This window comes from Panthera leo, chromosome D3 (assembly GCF_018350215.1).
Source record: "Panthera leo isolate Ple1 chromosome D3, P.leo_Ple1_pat1.1, whole genome shotgun sequence".
Lineage (NCBI taxonomy): Eukaryota > Metazoa > Chordata > Mammalia > Carnivora > Felidae > Panthera > Panthera leo.
In genome coordinates, this window is record NC_056690.1 from 75,471,315 (window position 1) to 75,493,963 (window position 22,649).

At 38.5% G+C, this 22,649-nt stretch overlaps 1 protein-coding gene across 10 annotated transcripts in view; it reads left to right on the plus strand.

Annotated features, from left to right (window-relative positions):
* WDR7 (WD repeat domain 7) overlaps positions 1-22,649 on the plus strand; it is a 354,022-nt gene continuing 331,373 nt past the window's right edge. The window contains exons 1-5 of one of the 10 annotated variants that reach the window (XM_042910256.1): positions 320-404; positions 1,021-1,056; positions 1,622-1,677; positions 3,823-3,894; positions 14,868-14,947. Coding sequence is in view for 2 of the 10 variants with exons in the window: in XM_042910254.1 (XP_042766188.1) it covers positions 3,836-3,894 (59 nt within the window). In the remaining 8 variants the exon portion in view is untranslated. Of the gene's footprint in view, positions 91-245; positions 261-318; positions 405-1,020; positions 1,057-1,621; positions 1,678-3,822; positions 3,895-8,279; positions 8,303-14,098; positions 14,121-14,867; positions 14,948-22,649 lie in introns of those variants that run through there. The other 9 variants (XM_042910264.1, XM_042910257.1, XM_042910259.1 and 6 more) reach the window with 9 other exon arrangements.

Genomic DNA, 22,649 nt, shown 5'->3' on the forward strand with positions numbered 1-22,649 from the left:
CACAGAACGTTCTCGCCTTGTCCGCCTTTGCTGGGGCACCCGCGGGTGGTGGGACAGACAACATCGCGGCATGAGATGAAGCTGTGACAGGTAAGGGGGCTTTCCAGCCACCCCAGGGGGAACGTTCCCCCGGCGTGGGATGTGCCCGCGACGTGGAGGTCAGCGGCCGGGGGTCAAGGGTCACAGCCCGTTCTGAACGTGGGCGGCGCCAGCTGTTCGAGCGCTGCTGATGGAAGTTCTGTTCTTTGCCGAGCTTGCAGGTTCAGGCCCATAGCTGGGCGCGTTTGCCTGGAGCGGGGGTTTTGCCTGGGGTCTTTGGGGCTCCTTGGCCTGGTGTATGACATTTGCTTTTGGTGACACTGGCTTTGGTCATGAGATGGGACCTCCCTGCCCGCACTGGCAATGTAAACGGAGTGAGGTGGTTTGTGATGATGGGTGGGTGGCTACTGACGGTGCTTTTGGGTAATGTGCTTGCTTTGGGGGTAAGCACGGTCTCTCCTGACCTATCGGTACTCCTCTCTAGTTTGTTCTTGCCTAAGGTCTGTTACAGTTTCATTTTTGAGGTGCCACCTGCTCGCCCTCATCCCTTTGCCATCGGACTTGGTCTAAGGATACCTGCTACTCCCACTTACTTTTGGGTCCCAGCGTTCTGTATGTTTGGAGTCAACGCTGCCTTTGATTCAAAACTTTACTTTTATGTTTTGACTCACTTGCTTTGGCAGTTTCTGAGGTTCTAGGCAGAATTTGCTTGTTCTTATAGTTTGAAATTATGGCAGGTACGGTTGCGTCTTGACCGCGTTGGCAATTTTGGGATGCTGCTGATTTTAGGATTCATTGAGAGCTACAGCTTGCTTTCATAGTAACATTTTCCGTAAGCCAAAAAAAGGCAGGGTATGACTCTTTCAGATGATATTGCTTAGGACTTTATGGATAAGATGGCAAGAATCACCTGTTGTCTAAGAGAAATTGATTGACTTTTTGAAATTTTGGTGTAACATACAAATTTTCTTGCTTTATAAGCTACTTGTGGCAGTGGAGGTGGAAGACGGTTTAAAGGTAAAAATAATGTATTGAAATACCTTAATTTGCAAAGAATCAAAAACTTCCCTGATTTCAGTGAAAATAACAGGTCTTAATTATTTCAAATTGGGAAAACAGAACGTACATAGATGGTAAATCCCTCATTAATTTCAACAAGAGATTATTACGGAGACATTCATTTGATTAAATGTCTGTATTTTAAAAACAGTCCAGAGCTCTACCTAACAAAACTAGACTATACACTTTATTTTTTCTTATTGCCACCTATACGTAGCTAAATATTAAAAGATCTTGGTGATTAAGTAAATCTAAAGGACTGGGCTTTGCTTTATTTGAGTATCATCGAAGGAACTTAAATTTTGAGTAGCGAGCCTTGTATCTTACAATTTCCTTTTATTTCTATCTTGGATATAAGTTCTGTTTTGAAGCAATGTAAGTGGAGTGGTTTATCCGTGTAACGGGCTTAACATTGAAAACTTGAAAGTAGTGAGCTAGTTTTAATGCCTTTGTCATGAGAGCATTGAGCCTTAGTAGGGTGCTCTGTTAGGTATGAGCCCTGAAAGTTTGTTTTGGACCTCAGGTGCAGAGGATTGAATGAATCATTCTCAATTCACTGATCATCATTGGCTGTTCAAGGTGTGTCTCCTGGTTTGTTTTTTTCCCCAATCATTGTCTTTTATTTCCAGTTCCCACCCCATCCCTTGTTCATCAACCCATAGGAAGCCATTTTAGCATGTGTGATACGTATCCTTCTGTTTGTAGGTGTTATTAAGTATACATTGTTTTGGGTGCCCACATTTTTAATTTTTAGGGATATCATGTTATATATTAAATATTATATATCATATGCTGTATAGTATCGTAAATTGAAACTTTTTCTCCTTACCACATTAAAAAAAATGTTTTTTAATGTTTATTTTTTTGAGAGAGACAGAGACAGAATGCGAGTGGGTTGGGGAAGAGAGAGGGAGACACAGAATCCGAAGCAGGCTCCAGGCTCTGAGCGGTCAGCACAGAGCCTGAGGCGGGGCTCGAACTCGTGAGCTGTGAGATCATGACCTGAGCCAAAGTCGGCTGGTCAACGGACTGAGCCACCCAGGCGCCCCTCCTTCTTACCACATTTTAAAGAGCTATTCGTGTCACTGTCCCTTGCATCTGACTGTTGCAGAGTGTTTCAGAGAGTGTATCTACTACAGGTTATCAATCTGCTCTCCCATTTGTGGATACCCATTTTACCTTTATTTTCCCTCTTCTACAGACAATGCTGTATAATAAACCTACATCTGAGACCTCTATGATGCTTTCTTTTTTATTATTTATTATTTTATTTTTATTTTTTAGCGAGAGAGATTGAGAACAGGGAAGAGGAGCAGAGAGAGAGAATCTTAAGTAGGCTCCATGCTTAGCATGGAACCTGATGCAGGCTCAATCTCACGACCCTAGGTTCGTGACCTGAGTCAAAATCAAGAGTCAGATGCTCAACTGACTGAGCCACCCAAGCGCCCTTATGATGCTTTCTTTGAGATCTATATCCAGGATTGTGATTTCTGGATCATAGTGCATTCTGCATTCCTATGTTTTATCAAAGGACTGCTGGATTGTGTTCCAGAACAAACCGCAACGGTCTGTACTCCTGCAGAAAGTTCTTGAGCGTTTCTGTGTCCTTGGATCTCCCTGGATGCTTAGTGTTATCCAGTGTCCTAGTTTTTCCTGGCACTAATTGATACAGAGTAAAATCTCATTTTAAGTTACATTTCACTGTTACTAAGGAGTTTGAGCATTTCTTCATGTGTATTTTATCTTTTCGTTTTCCCTCTTGTAAAATTGTTCATCTCTTTCTCATTTTTACTTTGAGGTTTCATTCCTTGTTAATCTGCAGAAATTCCTTGTATTTCCTAGATACTGGTCTTTAAAATATTTTGAGTGTTCTTGTTTCTATTCTATCATTTGTCTGTAACATTTTTCCTGATGGGTTTCACTGAACAGAAATCTTCAATTTTGATGTAATCAGATTGGAAAAAAATTGCCTTCTGGTTTGTGCTTCGGGGGTTTTGAGAAGTGTTTCCCTAAATTTTATGTCATAAAGTTACTCTTACGTTCTACTAACTTTATAGTTTTCTTTAAAATGTATAGGTCTCTAGTGCATCAGTCTTTTTTTTTTTTTTTTTATGTCACAAGGAAGAGATCCATTTTATTTTCCATGTAGTGTGCCAGTTTTCCTAGAAGCATTCTCTCTTTTCCCCTTACACAAGGGATGCTACCCTTATTGTAGAACGAGTTCTCTTATATACTCTGAACACTCTATTCTGTTCCTTTGGTTTATTTGTTTGCTCTTGCTGTAATATCATATGGTTTTCACACAATGCTTTGTATTATTTTTCTTTCTGGACATGAATAATTCGTCCCATTTTCTCTTAGTCTTGTTTTGAAATAATTGTAGATCACAGGCAGTTGCAAAAATAGTGCAGAGAGGTCTGATTTCCCCCAATGGTTACATTTTATGTAACTTCAGGCAGTTCCCCTCAGTGGTTACATTTTATCCAACTACAGTACAATAGCAAAACTCAGAAATTGACATTGGTGCAATGCCTGAGCATGGTTCTATGCCATTTGATCACCTGTGTACATTCCTGTAACTGGCACTGTGATCAAGGTAGAGAACTATTCCATCATCATGAAGATCTCCTTCCTGCTATAGCTTTTTAGTCAAATCCATCTCCCTTCAATCCCTAACCTCTGGTCACTAATCAATTTTCCATCTCTATCATTTTATCGGTACAGGAGTGCCATATAAATGGAATTACACAACAGAAAGCTTTTTGAGATTGAGATTCGTCCAAATTGTTGCATGAGGTAATTTTTGAGATTCATCCAAATTGTTGCATAATTTGAGTAGTATTCCATGGTATATATGTACCTCAATTTGTTTAACCATTCCCTGGGACGTTGGGGCTGTTCCCAGTTTTGGGCTATTGCAAATACAGCTGCTATGAACATTTTTGTACAGCTTTTTTTTTGTGTGTGTTTGGATGTAAAGTTTCATGTTTTCTGGGATAAATGCCTTGGAATGTGATAGCTGGGTGGTATGATAAGTGTAAGTTTAGTTTGTGAAGAAACTGCCAAACTGTTTTCCAGGGTGGCTACACCATTTAACATTTTCACCAGCCGTGTATGAGGGATTGAGTTTCTTTGCAGCCGTGCTAGCATTTGGTATTATCACTATATTTTTATTTTAGCTGTTTAGATGTGTAGGGATAACTCTAGGGCGCCTGGGTGGCTCAGTTGGTTAAGTATCCGACTTCGGCTCAGGTCATGATCTCACAGTCTGTGGGTTCGAGCCCCATGTTGGTCTCTGTGCTGACAGCTCAGAGCCTGGAGCCTGCTTCAGATTCTGTGTCTCCCTCTGTCTCTGCCCCTCCCCTGCTCATGCTCTGTCTCTCTCTGTCTTAAAAAGAAAAAACAAAAAACAACGTTAAAAAAAAAAAAAAAGTATGGGGTTAGTGAAGTTTGTAGATTCGTTCCCATTTTGTCCCCTTCATTGTTGCACTTTATAAAGAGTTCATGGTCTTAGCTATGTGCATGCCATTGATCACAGGCAGAAACAACTGAGAGTTTTCCTACGGCCCAGTGAAATCCTGTTATCAGTGAGGATACCTTATGTCCCTACTTACAGATAATATGATTATGATGTCAACTTCGAATTTGAACCCTGTGCTTGTGGTTCATTTGCCTTGATCTGTATCTGATTACTTAAAGCTACTTTGCTGAGAAGACCACAAAATTTTTTGTTGGAAGAAGTCCTACATCATGACTACATTCAGAAAGTCCTTGGCCAAGTGTAGTTTTTATTTCTTTTCTATTAACATATATACTGTATTCATGAAATATCAAACACTTCAAATAAAATTAGGCATCTTTTCCAAAATGTGTTGGTGATGTTTAATGAACACGTAGGTGTTGTTTTGTTTTGTTTTGTTTTGTTTTGTTTTGGCTGATAGTTGCTTGGGTTAATGGAAGTCAGAAAATGATGGAATAATAAAAAGTTAGGGCACTGGTCAGTTTCGGGCAGAGAAAATTGCTCAAGTGCCAATGGTTATTCTGCAGGCTCTTTTAGAATAGAAAATTACTGGAAATACATGACTTTTTAACCACTGTCTCCCATTCAGCTTAGCAATTGTAATTTATGACCTTTCAAGCTCACTGAAGGTATTTTACTAGCGTTTTGCACATACATATTTCTTTCTGAATGTTGCTAGTTAATATATGTCAGTGATAACAGACTGATAGAGTGTGTCAGTTACCTTCTGTTCTCACATTCAAGTTATTTATTTGGCTGTCTTCCTTAAGGGCTCTTCTTTTTTCTAAACATTTCAAATATAAACAAACAATAAAAACCACCATTAGGGGGAGTGAAAAGTTCACACTAATAAAAGATCACTTTACTTAGTTTAAGAAACAGTTTTCTGACTCATTAACAGGCCTTCGTGAGTGTGGTAGTGATTAAGCCATGTCAGCTAATTAGCTGCGTGGGTCCTACGACATGTCTGGTTGTGTATGTGTCACAGATAGAAGAGGAACAGCCTGCAGCTGAGGAAAAACAGTATGTTAGCAGGGATTTGACTAGGGGGACTTGTATTAATTGTTGCAATTATTATAGAAAATTAATTGATTAGCAACTCTTCAGTGAAATCCAGAGCATGTAAAATCAAGGTGTATTTTCATTTGCTGATGGATACAACTCTTTTTTAAGCCAAAGCATATATACTTTATTCACTTCTTTGTTTGTTTATTCAACAAGTATTTGGGTGCATGCTATGTGGCAGAAATTCTGGGCACTGGAAATACAGTGTAGAACAAAACAAACATCAATCATCACTTTCAAGTTTACATTATAGTGGGAGAGCCAGAAGAGAAATAAGCAAAACGTTTGGTATGTTAAAGGATTGTAAGTGCTCTGGAGAGACAGGATAAAATACTGTTAGGATGGTAAATTTTGTCATTTATGTTAGTTGGGAAAGGACTTGCTGAGAAGAGACCTGAAGGGGGTCAGGGAGTGTGCCCTGAAGACCTGCCTGGGGGACACTGTTCTGAGATAAGACCCTGCCTGATGAGTTGAAGAAAACCAAGAAAGAGTCAAGAGCGGATGAAGAGAAAGCATGGGAGACAACAGCAGCCTCATTCATGTAGGATAGGCAGTTGTATAATTTGGCTTTTACTCTGAGCGAGACAGGAAGTCATGGGAAGAATTCCGAGCAGATTCGTGATGCGATGTGATTAAAAAAAAATAGTGTCATTCTGCATGCTCTGTTGAGATTGCAACAGGAAAACAGGGGGACCAGTTGAGAGGCTATTGTGTTATTCATGGTGGGAGATGCCAGTGATTTGGAGTGGGGTGGTGGTAGTGAAGGTGTAGAGGAGTCTTACGGCTCCGGATAGAGTACTTTGAAGGTATTACCGGTAGTGTTTTTTTTCTGATGGTGTGGGGTGTGGAATGTATGTGAGGGGAGACTCAAAGATGATTCCAGGATTTTGGCCCGTGGAGCTGTAAAAATGGAGTTGCTGTCAACGGAGATGGTGAGGATTGTGGGAGGCGCAGGTTTGGGCAAGAAGACCAGGGACTCACTTTTGAACTGGTCAAGTTTGAGAAGCTAATTGGCTATCCAGAGGGAGATGTTGAGTAGGAAGTTGGATATGTGAGTGTGGAGTCAGAAGACAGCCTCAAGCTGTAAATTAGGAATTGCCAATGGGTAGTTGGTATTTATGCCATGAGGCTTGGTGAGATCATTGAAGGAGGGAGGAAGGAAGGGAAGGAGGGTTGCCAGAAAAGTGCGAGGACTAAGCTCTTGGAATGCCAACATTTAAAGGTCAAACATGAGGGAAAATGGAGAGACTAAAGCTCGAGAGGTGTCAGGAAGGAATGAAGACTTGGAGGCAAAGAGAAGTGTTTTAAGGGTGAGGAAGTATGAACTATGCCAAATGCTGCTAGTAGGTCAAGAAAGATGAAGATTCAGACTTGACATTGGATTTCGTAATGGAGAGGTCATTCGTGACCTTGTCAAGAGCAGTTGTGACAGGTAGAACACTTTTCTGTGGTCTCTAAGGAAACGGGTAATGTTACGAATGAGGGCATTCTGACTTGGAGAGAGGTTACATATTTCCTTAAGGTTTGTAGTTAGTAAATGCAGGAGCTGGGACCGTCCCTTGCCAGAATGACTGTCAAATCATCGTATTTACTCAGCATACTTCACTAGTCCCCAGAATAATGTGGCAATTCAACTTCCAGTTTGGGGCAGCATGTTTGTTTCTACTTCTGGGTCATTTAATTTGTGAGCAGTGAAAAACTTCAGTGCTCAATTTAGTTTTGATGGCAACATGAGGGGAAAAAAGTAGGAAAAACCGGAGAGGCAGGTGAGATTAGAGGAGAGATTTGGTTCTACCAAATGGGGTCCCCGTTGTTTAAAATTTAGGGGCTCGATGGGCATAGTTTGCTTTTAGCTTAATCGTAGCTCTTGAAACCGAGGCGGGTTGGTGATAGAGCAGAAGTTGAATTAACACATCCTGATGGCAGCTGTAGAAATTTAGAAAATGACTCATGCCTCAACATCTATGAATCATTTAGAAAATTGTGATATATTTTTGACCAGATAGCTCTAGAGTTCTTCAAAACCTGATTCTCATGTGCTCAGGGCTGTTTTGCAATGAGAAAGAAGACTGTGTTGTCTTCCATTGCCATCTGCTCGTTGCACATGTCCTTTTGAAACAGAATATTGGAACTCCTTTAAAACAGCAGTCCTTAAGTATCAAGTTCATTGGGAGTAGGTTTCTTGCCACTCAAATAATAAAGTACAATGTTGTCAGTTTAGTGACAAGCTGAGTGTTCAGAAGGTTGTGTCCCTCACAACTCTCGAATTCCAGAAACCTTTTGTTCTGAGTAAGCAGCTCAGTTATTTCTTAGTACATTTTATGGCCTAGCTGTCTTATTGCTTTAGAGTCAAGAGTATGATCTGATTCAGTTTTTTCCAAGTCTTCAATCAATTGGTATCACAAGCACAGCACAAAGAAAACTCATAGTCTTAATCACTTCCTTCATGACATCATATTGTGAATTTGACTTGAACACACTCTTCTGACAAATGAAGTAGGAATATTCTATGAGAATCTGAATAAACCTTTACAGACTTTCCTTTTTTCTTCCCTTGCAGCTGTGGCAAGTAAGGTTGAGCTACTTACGATCCTTGTTTCTTGTGTTCCCCGTCAGAAGGTGGGTGGTGTAGGCTGTTCATGTGTGCCCATTCTCATGAGAGAGAATTTGAGTTTGTTGTTCTGTAAGTCTCAGGGGGCCTGCCTGGCACACAGGAAGTACACAGACTGAGATGATATTGGCTCTCCTCTGAAAATGCCCGTGTTCCTGGGATAGAAATACATCTTGCTTTTGCATTTCAGAGTTAAAATTTATTTGTAATGTTTGTTTATTTTTGAGGGGGGGAGGGACAGAGAGAGAGGGAGACACAGAATCCAAAGCAGGCTCCAGGCTCTGAGCTGTCAGCACAGAGCCCGACATCGGGCTCGAACTCACAAACTGCGAGATCATGACCTGAGCCGAAGTCAGACACTTAACTGACTGAGCCACCCAGGCGCTCCCGAGAGTTTAAAAAGCAATGTAGAGAAATTAACATTGATCTCATACTCGATTTTTCACATGTTGTTCTGTTTTATAGCTTTAGAAATCACATGAGATATCAGTGTTATATGTGATATCACAGAACAGCATGGTCTTATCACAACATCACTCCATAGGTTATTGATGGTTTTAAAGGAGGAAAAAATAGTTACAGTGGGGATATCTGGTAGTCAGTACCTTAATCAAATGGTGTAGGACAATGTGATGTTACATGCCTCCTGTGGTGATGTACCATGAAGTGTATACAATGTCATCTATGAAGCATTCTTGCCCAAAATGTTTTACTTGAGCCTAGTGATGTCTTTGGGTTCAAATTCCAGTTTATGGAAAAATAGGAGATAGAGAAACAAGCTAAATGACATGAGAAAAAAAAATCACACAAATCTAAAATGTGTAACATTTTATGAGCAATTCATTTTGTCTTGTTTTTTTTTAAATTAATATGAAAAAAACAAAGTTGGGACTGTTTTAGAACTAAAGACTAAAGAGACATAACAACCAAATGCAATGCATACAACTTGATATTTACTGGTTTAAAAGAAGTTAAAGAAAACATTTTTTAGACAGCTGAAGTAATTTGAATATAGGCTGGATTATAGATGCCATTAGAGAATTATTATGGTGTTGATAATGGTGATTGTGATAATGGGATTGTGTTTATGAAGGACAATGGTCTTTATTTTTAAGCTGTATATTTTAAATTATTTAGTGGTGAATTGTCATAGTGTGTGTAGGTTATTTTCAAAAGGTTTAGCAAAAAAGAATATGTATGTAGGTACATACATACACAAATGTTGACAAGGGAAATATGGTACAATATTATTTGTTGGGTGAGTTTTATACTCTTTTTTGAACCTTTTGTACCTTTGAAAATTTTCATAATAAAAAATTGGATCATAAGGGGAAAAGTAAATTTCATCCGAAGGTTTTTATTAAAAGAAAAATTAAATTAAATAGTCCAAATCCAATGAAAAACAGAGATATGAGATCTTCCCTTGTCCTTTGAATTCTTCCTAGGGCTTTCTATGCCTTCATATATCTAGGCAGAAGAAAGCTGACAAGATAGAGGATAATTGTGGGAGAACTGAACCAGACACCGAAGAGAGACGGTTGAGGATTAGCAAGTGATCGGCCATGTCAAACCAGCAGCTTTATAAGACTGTAGGAACTGAATAGAATTGGTTGGATTTAGAAAGAATGGAAAGAATAGGTGTCAACAGTACATTATTGTCAAAGCAGCCTCTCTTTCCTCACGTCTGTCCAAGGCATTGCTTCTCTGTTAGTACTGGAGAGTTCTGCCCTGGAGCGTCAGAGAAATCGTTGATCTCTTCATGTAGAAGGAGCTCTTGAGTCCTTAGATCCTGTTTGTGGATAGAAACTCGAATACCTGAGACCTTTTGTAGTGAGGAAAGGGAAACAGGGAGTCAAAGACCACAGGTTTCAAAATGTTGATTGTAATTAAAATGACAGAGAGAGAACTAGATTTACAACCAGGCGTCAGTAACAAGGGAAGGTGTGTTGGATAAAGATGACATGTGAACATGTTAGAAGGACAGAGGCTAATTTAGTGGACATTAAAATGGTAGACAGGTAGAGGATGACTAAGGGAGTAAGATTCTTGAAAGAGTCCAGAAGGAGTTCGATTTAGCAAAAAGGTCTTCTCTTGCTTGGCAAACAGAGCTTAGTAAATGCTAGGTATCGTTATTCTGTTTATTCATTCAATAAGTACATATTGACCAGTAGTAGAAGTCAGGAGCTCTTCTTAGTGTTGGTGAGCCACTGCAGATCCCCGTAGAATGAAGTTTGCTTGGTGATGATTAAATAGCAAAGGTGGCAGGCTTACCCTTGAGGAACACAGATTACAACTTTCTTTTTTTTTTTAATATTTTTTTTAATGTTTATTTATTTTTGAGACAGAGACAGAGCATAAATGGGGGAGGGTCAGAGAGAGAGGGAGACACAGAATCTGAAGCAGGCTCCAGGCTCTGTGCTGTCAGCACAGAGCCCGACGCGGGGCTTGAACTCCCGGACCGTGAGATCATGACCTGAGCCGAAGTCGGACGCTTAACCGACTGAGCCACCCAGGCGCCCCAGATTACAACTTTCTAAACAAATTACACATAAAGCCATAAGTATTATGTGCCCGTATATAGAACATGTACTGAAAATATGTTTGCAGAAGTAGTGATTCATGGGTTTGGGGACAGAGCGCTCACAGCAGAGAAGAACTAGGATTTGAAAGATTGTACACTACAGATAGATTCTTGTTAAACATTTTTTGGAAACTCCATGTATGCACACGTATATCATTAAAACAAAAGAAACTGGTGAGTCAGGGCCATTTTGTTTCGTTATTTATTAAGCTATATTTTGGAATACAGTGAACTAGCCAAAGGAAAACTTTAAGACCAATGAATTTATCTTGAGAATTAGGATTCCCACTCAATGTAGCCTCTTCTTAATTTCCTTCTTCATAGATAGTTGTCATTGTGTTTTTTGTTTATTTTTGGTTTGGTATCATTACAGAATTATTCTAAATGTTGTATGCATATGTATGCATGTATACATGTATATAGATACACATACATATATCTTCCTTTTAAAGCCCAGAATGGGAGTGTGTTTTAAACACTACACTGTATCTTTATCTCCCACTATATATTTTGGAGATTATTTCATATCTCACACTGCAGTGTTCCATTGTAAGGCTCTGTCATAATTTAATCTCTTGATTGGTGGACATTAAATTTTTTTCTATGTACCCTTTAAAAATGAGAGAAAATTTGGGGCACCTGGGTGGCTTAGTTGGGTAAGCGTCTGACTTCATTTGGCTCAGGCCATGATCTCCCAGTTTGTGAGTTTGATCGCTGCTTCGGGCTCTGTGCTGACAGCTCAGAGCCTGGAGCCTGTTTTGGATTCCATGTCTCCTTCTCTCTCTGCCCCTTCCCTGCTTGACCTCTGTCTCTCTCTCCCTGTCTCAAGAATAAATAGACATTAGAAACAATTTTTAAAAATTAGAGACAATTTTAAACACAAACAAATCAAGTAATGTCATGAACCCTCTTGTACTAAAAAGAACTTCAACACTCATTTTTATAGGCTGGGTTCCCTGGTGAGCAAACCCTGAGATGGAGATTCGCCCTCAGGTTTATTAGGGAGTGCTCTCGGTATCAACATCCAGGGAAAGGAAGGACAGGAAGTGGGTTCTGCCAAAGGGAGAAGTTGAGTTATGATGAGTCTTAGTGGAATCTCAATTGACCCCGGGTGGGGGGGTTGGGGGGCGGTGAGGGGAATTCTGAAGATGGAATGACCCTTTAGGGCTATTCTGAATGGATACGAGGGGGCCTGGTTTTTATATCCCTGAATCGATCAGTCATTGGATATGGGCTGTTCCAGGGGAAGGGGGTAAGAGCTTGGGTAAAGCATGTCCTTTTGGCTAGGGCATTTCCTTCCTCCCTCTGTATGCCGCTGAGCCCCGACATCGTATCATTTTGTCCATAAATATTACAGTTCTACTTACTTTTGATTAACGTGATTTAGTAAAACACATTGATTAACCAAGTTGAGTGAAGAATGACGTTTTCTGGTATATGGAAGTTTGTGGCAAGTGAAGACAGTATAGAATAGTGAAGAGTATTTCATTAGGAATCAGGAGGTCTGTATATGCCTGTGAGCTCAGTTTGCCATGTGATTTTGAGAAAGTGGCCAATGTATCTGAATATCCACCAAAATAAAAACTGTTAGATGGCAGATGAGCTATATTCTCTCCATTTCTAAATCAGGAAGCCAGTTTACTTATTTATTTATTTTTGGTCAGCTATAAAAGTCTTTCTTTTATAACTGCTTAAATGTAAAAAAACAAAGCAGCAGGAAGTAGACCCATTTTCCTCAACTTTTGCAAAGATTTGGTTTACTGATATAGGCAAAGGGTGCTTGCACTTTTGTTGATTCTGTGGAACACTTTCTGTTGAATTCTCTGGTGCCATTTTATGAAAATATTTTCTGACTTACAATTTCTTGAGACCAGATTAGGCGTCTGTTCCCCTTCTGCCTCATTTATGTTATCACTTCCCTTCCTCCCTCCTGTCATGCTCGCTTCCTCCCTCTTTCCTCATCACTCTGCCTAGAAAATAGGTCTTTTTCTTGCCTCTAGCCTTACAAATTGCATCAAACCCCATGATTTATTGTTCTTCTGTATCGTCTTGTATTTTCTTTTTCTTTCAAAACTCATAATTTTAGCTAAGCTTCTTCTTTGTGCGCACCCAGCCTAATTGTCATAGCATCATATTTGTTTTCCCTCTCTGTAGTTTTTTCACTGCGTTAATCCAAACTTTATACTATGTCACAGAGTTTTAGCGTGTCGCTTCTCTATCTACTTAACGGGACCACTAAGTCTCATTAGTCTGATCCTACCCAAGACGAATGTGAAACCTGGTAGTATCTTCTCCCTTCTCAAAATCTATTTTGGTCAAGTGTAGACTCTTTTGTCCCATATATTAGAATCTGAATTTGTTAATGACTTCACTGGGCATCTGTAGTGTAATAATAGTGCTTATCCTTTACATAGAAGGCTTTTAATATTTCAAAATGCTTTTTCTTTTCTCTTGTCCTTGTAGTACCTTTCTGTGAAGCCTATTTCATAGCTCATGCTCGTCGCTATCAACTTGGTGTGAGCACCAAGTCCTATCTGTTGTGTCTTCAAAACAGCTCTCATATTCCTCTTGTTATTGCCATTCTCACTATTACTGTCCTTCATCATATATTCATCGGAGACAGCCTATGTGGCAGAAACCATGCTAAGCATTATGTGGTGAATACACACACGCGGTTCTGATCTTAGGGAACACGAGCATAAAGAGTAGTAGCAGAGAGTAGAAGACGTTTGTTGGTTAAACAAAAAAGCCCGGAAATAAGTAATGAGAGATTGTGGTAAATGTCAGTACCATCATTTCTTACCAGCAGTACTGCAGCGGCCCCACTGTCTTCAAACCCACAGTGTTATCCCTATTCATTGCATTGCGGCTAGAGTGATCTTTCTGAAAAGCAAATTCGGAGGTCAGACTCTTGACCTGTTTCCTGTTGCTGTCAGGTAAAACTCTACACTCCTTCAGATGGCTTATCAGCTCCTTTATCGTTTGGTGCATATTGACCTGTTGTTTCTTGTGTCATCATTTGGCCTTTGTGTTCTGAATGCCACCTCTCCTTTTCTCACTGCCAAGAAAGAATTGAGCTTTCTATCTATGGGTTTTAAAACATGCAATTCCCCCAGCCTCTTCCTGGGTTCATTCTCACCATTATTTCTCCAGAAATCCTTCCTGGACCCATTAAAGTGTAGGTTAGGATATCCATCTTTTGTGTCTCCATGGGTCTCGAGATTTCTCCTGTATCACGCTCTATGGTAATTGTTTGCTTGCTCATGTACATGCTCTACTGGATAGTTGAATTGTGTCTATATTCTCAACTGTTGTAATGCTGTGATACAGGCACAAAATTAAAACTTGGGAAATGCTTCTCTGAAATATATACTAATTATTATTATTATGAGACAGAATTTAATTTAAAAGCTGTTTTAGTATCACATAGGAGGTTGTAGTATTACTGCCAATGAAGTCATGCAGAACCAAATTGTCATATTTGCGGTTAATAGAATTGTGTCTGACAAACCTATACAGTGGTACTTTTACGTTATAGCAGGAAGTCATTGAAAGATCATAACCTTATTAAAAATCCAACTTTATTAAGTATGAAATGGCACTGCTGGAAGAAACCAGTAGATGTGGAGGCAGAATGTGAAAAAGTCGGGGCACCTGGGTTGAGCTTACAACTTCAGCTCGGGTCATGACCTCACAATTTGTGAGTTTGAGCCCCACATCAGGCTTACTGCTGTCAGCACAGAGCCTGCTTCAGATCCTCTGTCCTTCTCTCTCTGCCCCTCCCCACTTGCATTCTCTTAAAAATAAAATAAAAATATTAAAAAAAAAAAAAGAATGTGAAGAAGTAGGAAAATCTGTGTTTTTTAAAAATTAGTATTTACTGAGCATCTGCCATGTGCTAGGCATTTCACTAGTTGCGTTATGTGCATTTTTTTCTCTTAATCATTAGGATGGCTTTCCTAAAAGACGGTATTATTGTCCATCTTTTACAGATGGGGAAGCTGAGACCCAGAGGGGTAACTTTTTCAAGATTCCATAAAAGAGCCAGGATTTGAATACAGTTCTTCTAATTGTGAGTTCAGAGTTCTTTCAATTATGATTATTTTTGTTCTTCTTGTTGACTGAAGTACAATTGTATTTCTATACAGAACTAAGAAATAGGGGAAATTCAGTGAAATAGACAAATACATGAAATTAAAGTAACCAAAAGAAATGACTTAATTTTTACCTCTAAGATCCTTGCTCTTTACGATTTGAGGTTTTTGACTTCAAAGTGATGCAAAATTAATTTTATAAATAACTGTTGGGGAGAAAACTAAACCTCAGAAATGATATGACCAAAGACTACATGTTTAGTGGTAGAATGAGGTGTAGACTCTGGAACTTCTGATATTTGGCTGTAAAACGTTATCACTGTAAAATTTTTGTTTGATGTACAATCTCTAAATGTAATTTTAACACTGATTTTGATATAAACATGAATGAAAATGGAATGTTCCTAATAGTCTTCTTTTTCTAGAAGTATCTCGTCTTAGAACATACCTGTTTGTGATTTGAAAGCCAGCATTTTCCCTTGATATATTAGTGACAAAATATGAATATGTTGTACACAATATTTTGGAGAGTTGGATAATTTTATTCAGAATTTCTATTAAAGTTAATACTATGTCAGATTAATAATTTGTTCAGTCACTTTTGTTTTGGGCCTTTTCCATGAAAATATGAATTTTAAAATCTCAATCCTGTTCTAGGACTTGTTTCATTCCCATTTAATATAAAGCTTTTTTGGAATGTATTTAATTCCCTTCAGACAATAGGTGATAATGTTGCAAACAAAGACTGGATTATTAGCTAATCAGTAGAGTGGTTGAGTGATGATGGTTGAAAAACTGCATACTCTTGATTTATATTGCCTTTTATTGCTCTTAAGTCATGTGTGGTGCGAATTTAGAGTGTCTTGACTTATCCGTTACTCATTTTATTTTATTTTATTTACATATACATATATATTTTATTTTTAATTTTAATTTTTTAAATTTACATCCAAGTTAGTTAGCGTATAGTGCAACAATGATTTCAGGAGTAGAATCCTTAATTCCCCTTACCCATTTAGCCCATCCTCCCTCCCACAAGCCCTCCAGCAACCCTCAGTTTGTTCTCCATATTTATGAGTCTCTTCTGTTTTGTCCCCCTCCCTGTTTTTATATTCTTTTTGTTTCCCTTCCCTTATGTTTATCTGTTTTGTCTCTTAAAGTCCTCATATGAGTGAAGTCATATGATATTTGTCTTTCTCTGACTAATTTCACTTAGCATAATACCTTCCAGTTCCATCCACGTAGTCGCAAATGGCAAGATTTCATTCTTTTTGATTGCTGAGTAATACTCCATTGTAGATATATACCACATCTTTATCCATTGATGGACATTTGGGCTCTTTCCATACTTTGGCTATTGTTGATAGTGCTGCTATAAACACGGGGGTGCATGTGTCCCTTCGAAACAGCACACCTGTATCCCCTGGATAAATGCCTAGTAGTGCAATTGTTGGGTTGTAGGGTAATTCTATTTTTAGTTTTTTTGAGGAACCTCCATAATGTTTTCCAGAGTAGCTGCACCAGCTTGCATTCCCAGTCTGTTACTCATTTTAAAGAAATTCAAACTTAGATTCCTGTGTCCTACCTAATTACATGGCTAGGTCGTGGCTGATTTGCCCATTTTTTGTTTTAATCAGTTGTTTAGAACTAGGTTACCACTTGTTACCAAGTGGTACTCTCAGTTAATCCTTCTTAGAAATACTTGTCTGTGATATAAGCCTTGTTATCCTTTATTTCACATTATTTCATTAGTGCTTTTAGTGGCTTTTCTAAAGTTTCACTTTTATTAGATTTTTAAGATAGTAGAAAAAATGTTTTGAAGCATTTATATTTTTGATGGAATGAGATTATCATTTTTTCTTATATATATTTCTTTTTTTAAATATAATTTATTGTCAAGTTGGCTATTGTATATATTTATTTGTATTAAGAATGTTCACACAGTTTGCTCATATAATGAACTGAAGATTCCTCATCCTATTCCTTGGTTCGCTTTCTTTCTTCTTCTTTTCTTTCATTTAAGTTATATACTCACACAGTATAGGGTCAAGTAGATCTAGAAGACTTTATTACACCAAAAAGCATGAGAGAAAAAAAAAAAAATGTTGCAAGCCCAGAGGTCTATGGTGTAATGATTGAGGATTATGTGAAAGTTTAGGTAATTCACAGGACATCCATCGGTTTGGTTGTAAGTGACAAGTACCATGGAAGGCAAAGACTGTCTGTCTTAGTTTAAGGTAAATGAATTAGTCTCTAAAATGGCCCAGGTTATTAAATAAATACCAGTGACTTAATTATTGAAAGCATCTGCTAGATCAGTAGATGTTCAAGAAATTCTTGTTGCTTAATTATTACACCATAGCCAGATTTCTAGGTTTTAAGGAATTGAATATGTCTTTTCTTTGATTCAGAAATTCAAGTTAGGGGAGTTGCCCCTGGGTGGCTCAGTTGGTTAAGCATCTGACTCTTCATTTCGGCTCAGGTCATGATGTCACAGTTTGTGGGATCGAGTCCTGTGTCAGGCTCTGCGTGGAAGGCAGGGAGCCTGCTAGGGATTCTCTTTCTCTACTCTCTTTGCCTCCCCCCTTCTCTCTCTCTCTCTCTCTCTCTCAATGAATAAACATTAAAAAAAAATTCAAGTTAAGATCTTGTAGTCTCTCAAGTTGTCATAAATAGAATGTGTTTGTTGTGTATGCTAATGGAAATTGTAAGCTCTCAGGAAAAATTACCTATGATTCAAGAATAATTTGTTCCAGTGGAGAGTATGTTACTATACCCTAAAAAAGTAAGAATACTTGTTGTTTTTCAAAATTAAATTAAAAGTGTATTCATACATTATTAGGTACATGTCCAGCTTAGCATGTATGGCATTTAATTTTTGATATATATATATCAAATATATATATAAAAATGATATATATATCATATATATATAATAATATATAAAAATGATATATATATCATATATATATATCAAATATATAATATATATATATATATATTACACATACCTTACAGTGTTTTTGTCTTCTCATAGGTGAGTAGATATATTAGTATTTTTTTTTTTAATTCTTTTTTTTCAACATTTTTTATTTATTTTTGGGACAGAGAGAGACATAGCATGAACGGGGGAGGGGCAGAGAGAGAGGGAGACACAGAATCGGAAACAGGCTCCAGGCTCCGAGCCATCAGCCCAGAGCCTGACGCGGGGCTCGAACTCACGGACCGCGAGATCGTGACCTGGCTGAAGTCGGACGCTTAACCGACTGCGCCACCCAGGCGCCCGATATATTAGTATTTTTAAGGAGAAAATAGACCTTTTTTTGTTCTTCCATGTAATTTATTAATTTTTTAAGTTTTTGTTTAAATTCCGGTTAGCATAGTGTGTAATATTATTTTCAAGTGTATAATATGGTGATTCAACACTTACATATAACGCCTGGTGCTCATCACAAGTGCACTCCTTAATCCCTGTCACCTGTTTAACTCACCTCCCTCCCCTCCTCCCCTCTGGTAACCATCAGTTTGATCTTTATGAAACTTTTTGTTTTCTAGAAGAAAAGTGTTATTCTCTCAGAAAAGTGATAGGAAGAATTCAGAACCTTTTAGGAGAAAGACACACAAATTATTTGATTTCTATTTGATTTTCTCTTTTGTTACGAATTAATTTTGTCTGGTTAACCTTGTTGGACCAACAAGGTCCAAATTAATTGGATCTAATTTATATTGAAAAATAAGAGTGATGGAATCTCATTAAAAAGCCACATGTGCTACTTTTGATAATATATCCCTTTAAGAAGTAAGATTGCTTTTAGAATACAGCTTTGCATTAGTAGTATTTCGTTGCAACTAGAGGAGTCAGTGCTCCCCAAATTGATACATGAATTTGATGCAGCTCTAGTCATAATCTCACCAGGCTTTTCTGCAGACATTTACAAGCTGATTTTTAAATTTGTGTGGAAGTTAAGAGGACCCAAAGGAATATCCAAAGGAATCTTGAAAGTAAGAACTAGCAAATTTCAGTGCTGAAAGGAAATATTTATGTGTTCTTTTGGTGTGGAGATTTCTTGAATTCTCTTAGAAATTAAGCAGGATTAGCTTTTACATATTGGATTTATATGAAACCGAAACATACATACATTTTACAGTGACCTATCTAAACCATCCAAGTTCATCTTTCATGTGTTGGTCAACTGATGATGAATTTTAATTATCTTCTACTAGTGTATGAAGGGGCCTGGCCACAGGATGATGGATGTATTTGTCTCCCTGTCCCCTTCTCGCCCCCAACAAACCCTCCTCCCCCCGCACTTTTAGGGGCCTTAAGATTTTTCCTTTATGCAATTGTTTGTCATTCTTCTTACCACATCATGTATGCCATGGATGTTATCCTTACAAACTTTGGGGGTGTAGTGTATCTGAGTGTGCAGTGAGGAAAATTGTACATTTATGTGTAACAAAACTTGAAAAATGTGGCCTTAAACACGTGGAAGTTAATTTATCCTATGTAACAAAAAGTCCAGTCTAGAGTTCGAGAAATTCTGTGAAGCCTGAGCTCTCCAATTTTTTGAATTAATGCAGCATCAGTGAGGATGTCTCCACGTCTAGGGTGAGATCACAGAGCCAGTGTTGAGATGTCCCTGACAGTCTTCTCTGCCTCCAGCTTTTGAACATTCCCCCAAACCCACTTCTCCACAGTCTGCCCCCAACTCCGATTTAATACCCCTGTGCTTAGGAGGTTTTAACATTAAGAGTGTTCTGAAAGTCAGGAGCACAAATCCACTTCTCCACATGAGTCCTAAATAAGACTTTGTCTCTTCTCCTCGTCCTCTCACCCTCACCCCTCTCCCCGCATCCACTGCCCCAGACATGTTCTGATATTGTATTGTTCTTTTCTTGATTTTATTTTAGGGAGAGAGAGAGCGAATGAGGGAGCGCGAGCAAGAGAGTGGGGGGGAGGGGCAGAGAAAGAGAATCTCAAGCAGGCTTCATGCTCGGTGCAGAGCCCTACGCAAGGCACAATGTTATGACCCTGGGATTATGACCTGAACCAAAATCAAGAGTCAGACACTCAACCAACTGAGCCACCCACGTGCCCCTGTATTCTGTTTTTTTTCAATACCATCTTCCAATTGGTCACCAGGTCCTTTTGATTAATTATTATTTATTTAGAAGTTGTCTCTGTTTATTCAGAACCGCCCTAGTCCCAGCAGCAAGGACGAATCAATAGCAGCTACTGATTGTGATATCCATTGCAGGTTCATGTTTCATTTCAGGTCTTCTTTATGATTATTTACCTTTTAAATATTTCACTTAACAGATACTTTCTATTTAGATCTTTCAGTGTACCAGCCAAGAAATAGCATTGGGCATAATTTAAGGACCTTTGACAGGGTGTATATACCTATGGGTCAGGACAGGTTAGTGTAATTTTTTTGAAAACACAGCAGAGAATTTTGGAATCCGGTTCCTGCTGCATCCCACCTCCTTCCGCCACCCCCAATGTAAGACATAAGATGGTAACTCTTTACCTTGGTCAGACAGAACTTCTTACATTATTCCTCAAATGAGCAGTTAACTTGCTGATGTAATATCCCCTGGAAAAGAAGTAGTTAAGTTTTTCTTTTTTCTTTTTTAGGTTTATTTATTTTGAGAGAGAGAGAAAGCATGAGTGGGGGAGGGGCAGGTCTGTACTGACAGTGTGGAGCCTGACATGGGGCTTGAACCCATGGACCATGAGGGTATGACCTGAGCTGAAGTCAACCCTTAACCGACCGAGCCACCCAGATGCCCATAGTGAAGTTCTTTACCATTATTTCCTGACAGGGAGAGAGAATTGCTTTTTGATTGATTAATTTTAGCATTGTAAAATTCTTTTAAAAGAACATATCCCGGTTATGGGTTGAGTTGTGTTCCCCTAAAATTCAGATGTTGAAATTCTCACTTCCAAAACCTCAGAATTTGACTTCATTTGGACATAGGGTTTTTATGGAGGTAATGAACTTAAAAGGAGGTCATTGGGGTAGGCCCTAAACGAATATGACTGCTGTCCTAATTAGAAAGGTATTTGGACATACACACAGGGAGAATGCCGTAAGAGCGTGACGATGGCCTTCTGCAAGCCAAGGAGAGGGACCTCGAACAGATCCTTCTCTTGACAGTCAACCCTGCCTATACCTGATTTCAGACTTTTAGCTTCAAGAACGATGAGACAATAAATTCTGTTGTTCAAGCTACTCAGTTTGTGGTCATGGCAACTGTAGGAAACTGATCCGGTTCTTTATGAAAATCCTTCCTTGCCCTTAATGAGAATTCCTCTCAGATTCTGGCCGACTGTCAGTTCTTGATTTATGTGAGAATGTGGGGGATTTTTGTAATTATTTTAATAATTTCTGGAGAAGCTGAGTTAGAGATTGATGTGTTTTTTAAAATATATACCTTTATCATGTTATGGATGATTATTTTCACTTGTTTTAAGGGCTTTGAAATTGCATTGCTCTTCTAGGTTTCCTTGAGTGCCTTGTCACCTGAATACCAGAATGTTCTTTCCTGTTCTGTTGCATCAGAGCAGGCACATCTCCCCATAGCATACATGTTCCTTAGTCCTTAGTCTCTGTGTTTGCATTTTCTTTAAGCAAAGCAGTATGCATTGGATATAAGTCCTCAAATGTCTAGAGAAATGATATTCTCTTCAGATTTCACATATTGCATTCGATGCTGTGAGCTTATTTAACTGAGAGAAATCTTTGGGTGATATAATTTAATACTGAATGTTGTCACCATGGAGAAATGAATTCCTTCCAGATTCCCTTTTTGAAAAAGTCATTGTTGGGTATGTTTTTCAGCCAGGAACATGCTGTACCAAATTTATTAAAATTGGTTCAGTGCTTTGTTTCATTTTATAATATCAAATAGAAATACGGAAATTAAAAAAAGAAATATGGAAATAATTATGTCATGGTAGCCTATGAAATGGTGAAAATGATATGTATAAGGTTTTATTAATAGGAAGTGAACTTGGAATTTTTTTCTTAAATGCATACCTTTTACTTGTAACAAAAGATGAAGTTTTTGGGGGGTGCACAAACTGATGAGAGTCATGTATTTTTTTTTTTAATTTTTAATGTTTATTTTTGAGAGAGGTAGAGAGACAGAGTGTGAGTGGGGGAGGGGCAGAGAGCAAGGGAGACACAGAATCCGAAGCAGGCTCCAGGCTCTGAGCTGTCAGCATAGACAGCACAATCTTAGCATTCTAAAGAGTCTATAGTTACACACATATCAGTTGTCACTTAAAAATGGGGGGCAGAAAAAATCACTACAGTGGCCATTTCTGATTGACCGTTTGTCAGTTGTGTAGGTGACCCACTAGTGTCTCATAAGATCTGGTGGAGTCTTCTGTCTTCTGTGGAGCCCTCTTTGATTAGTCCATTCTTCATTTCTTTTTAACTTCTCTGAACTAGTATTTAAGTTTTTAGCCACACAAGTTTATAACACTTAAATCTAGTTGTTTCACCAACTAGATCTTGATTTTGTCACGTGAAGGAATAATTCCCTGTATGTGTGCTGTCCTGCCAAAGGTATACTCCCACGTACACTACTTAATTGAGTATTTATCTCAAATTTAAACCCCTTTACCAGAACTAAATTTTTATTATGCAGAAATGAGTTTAAAGAGAAATC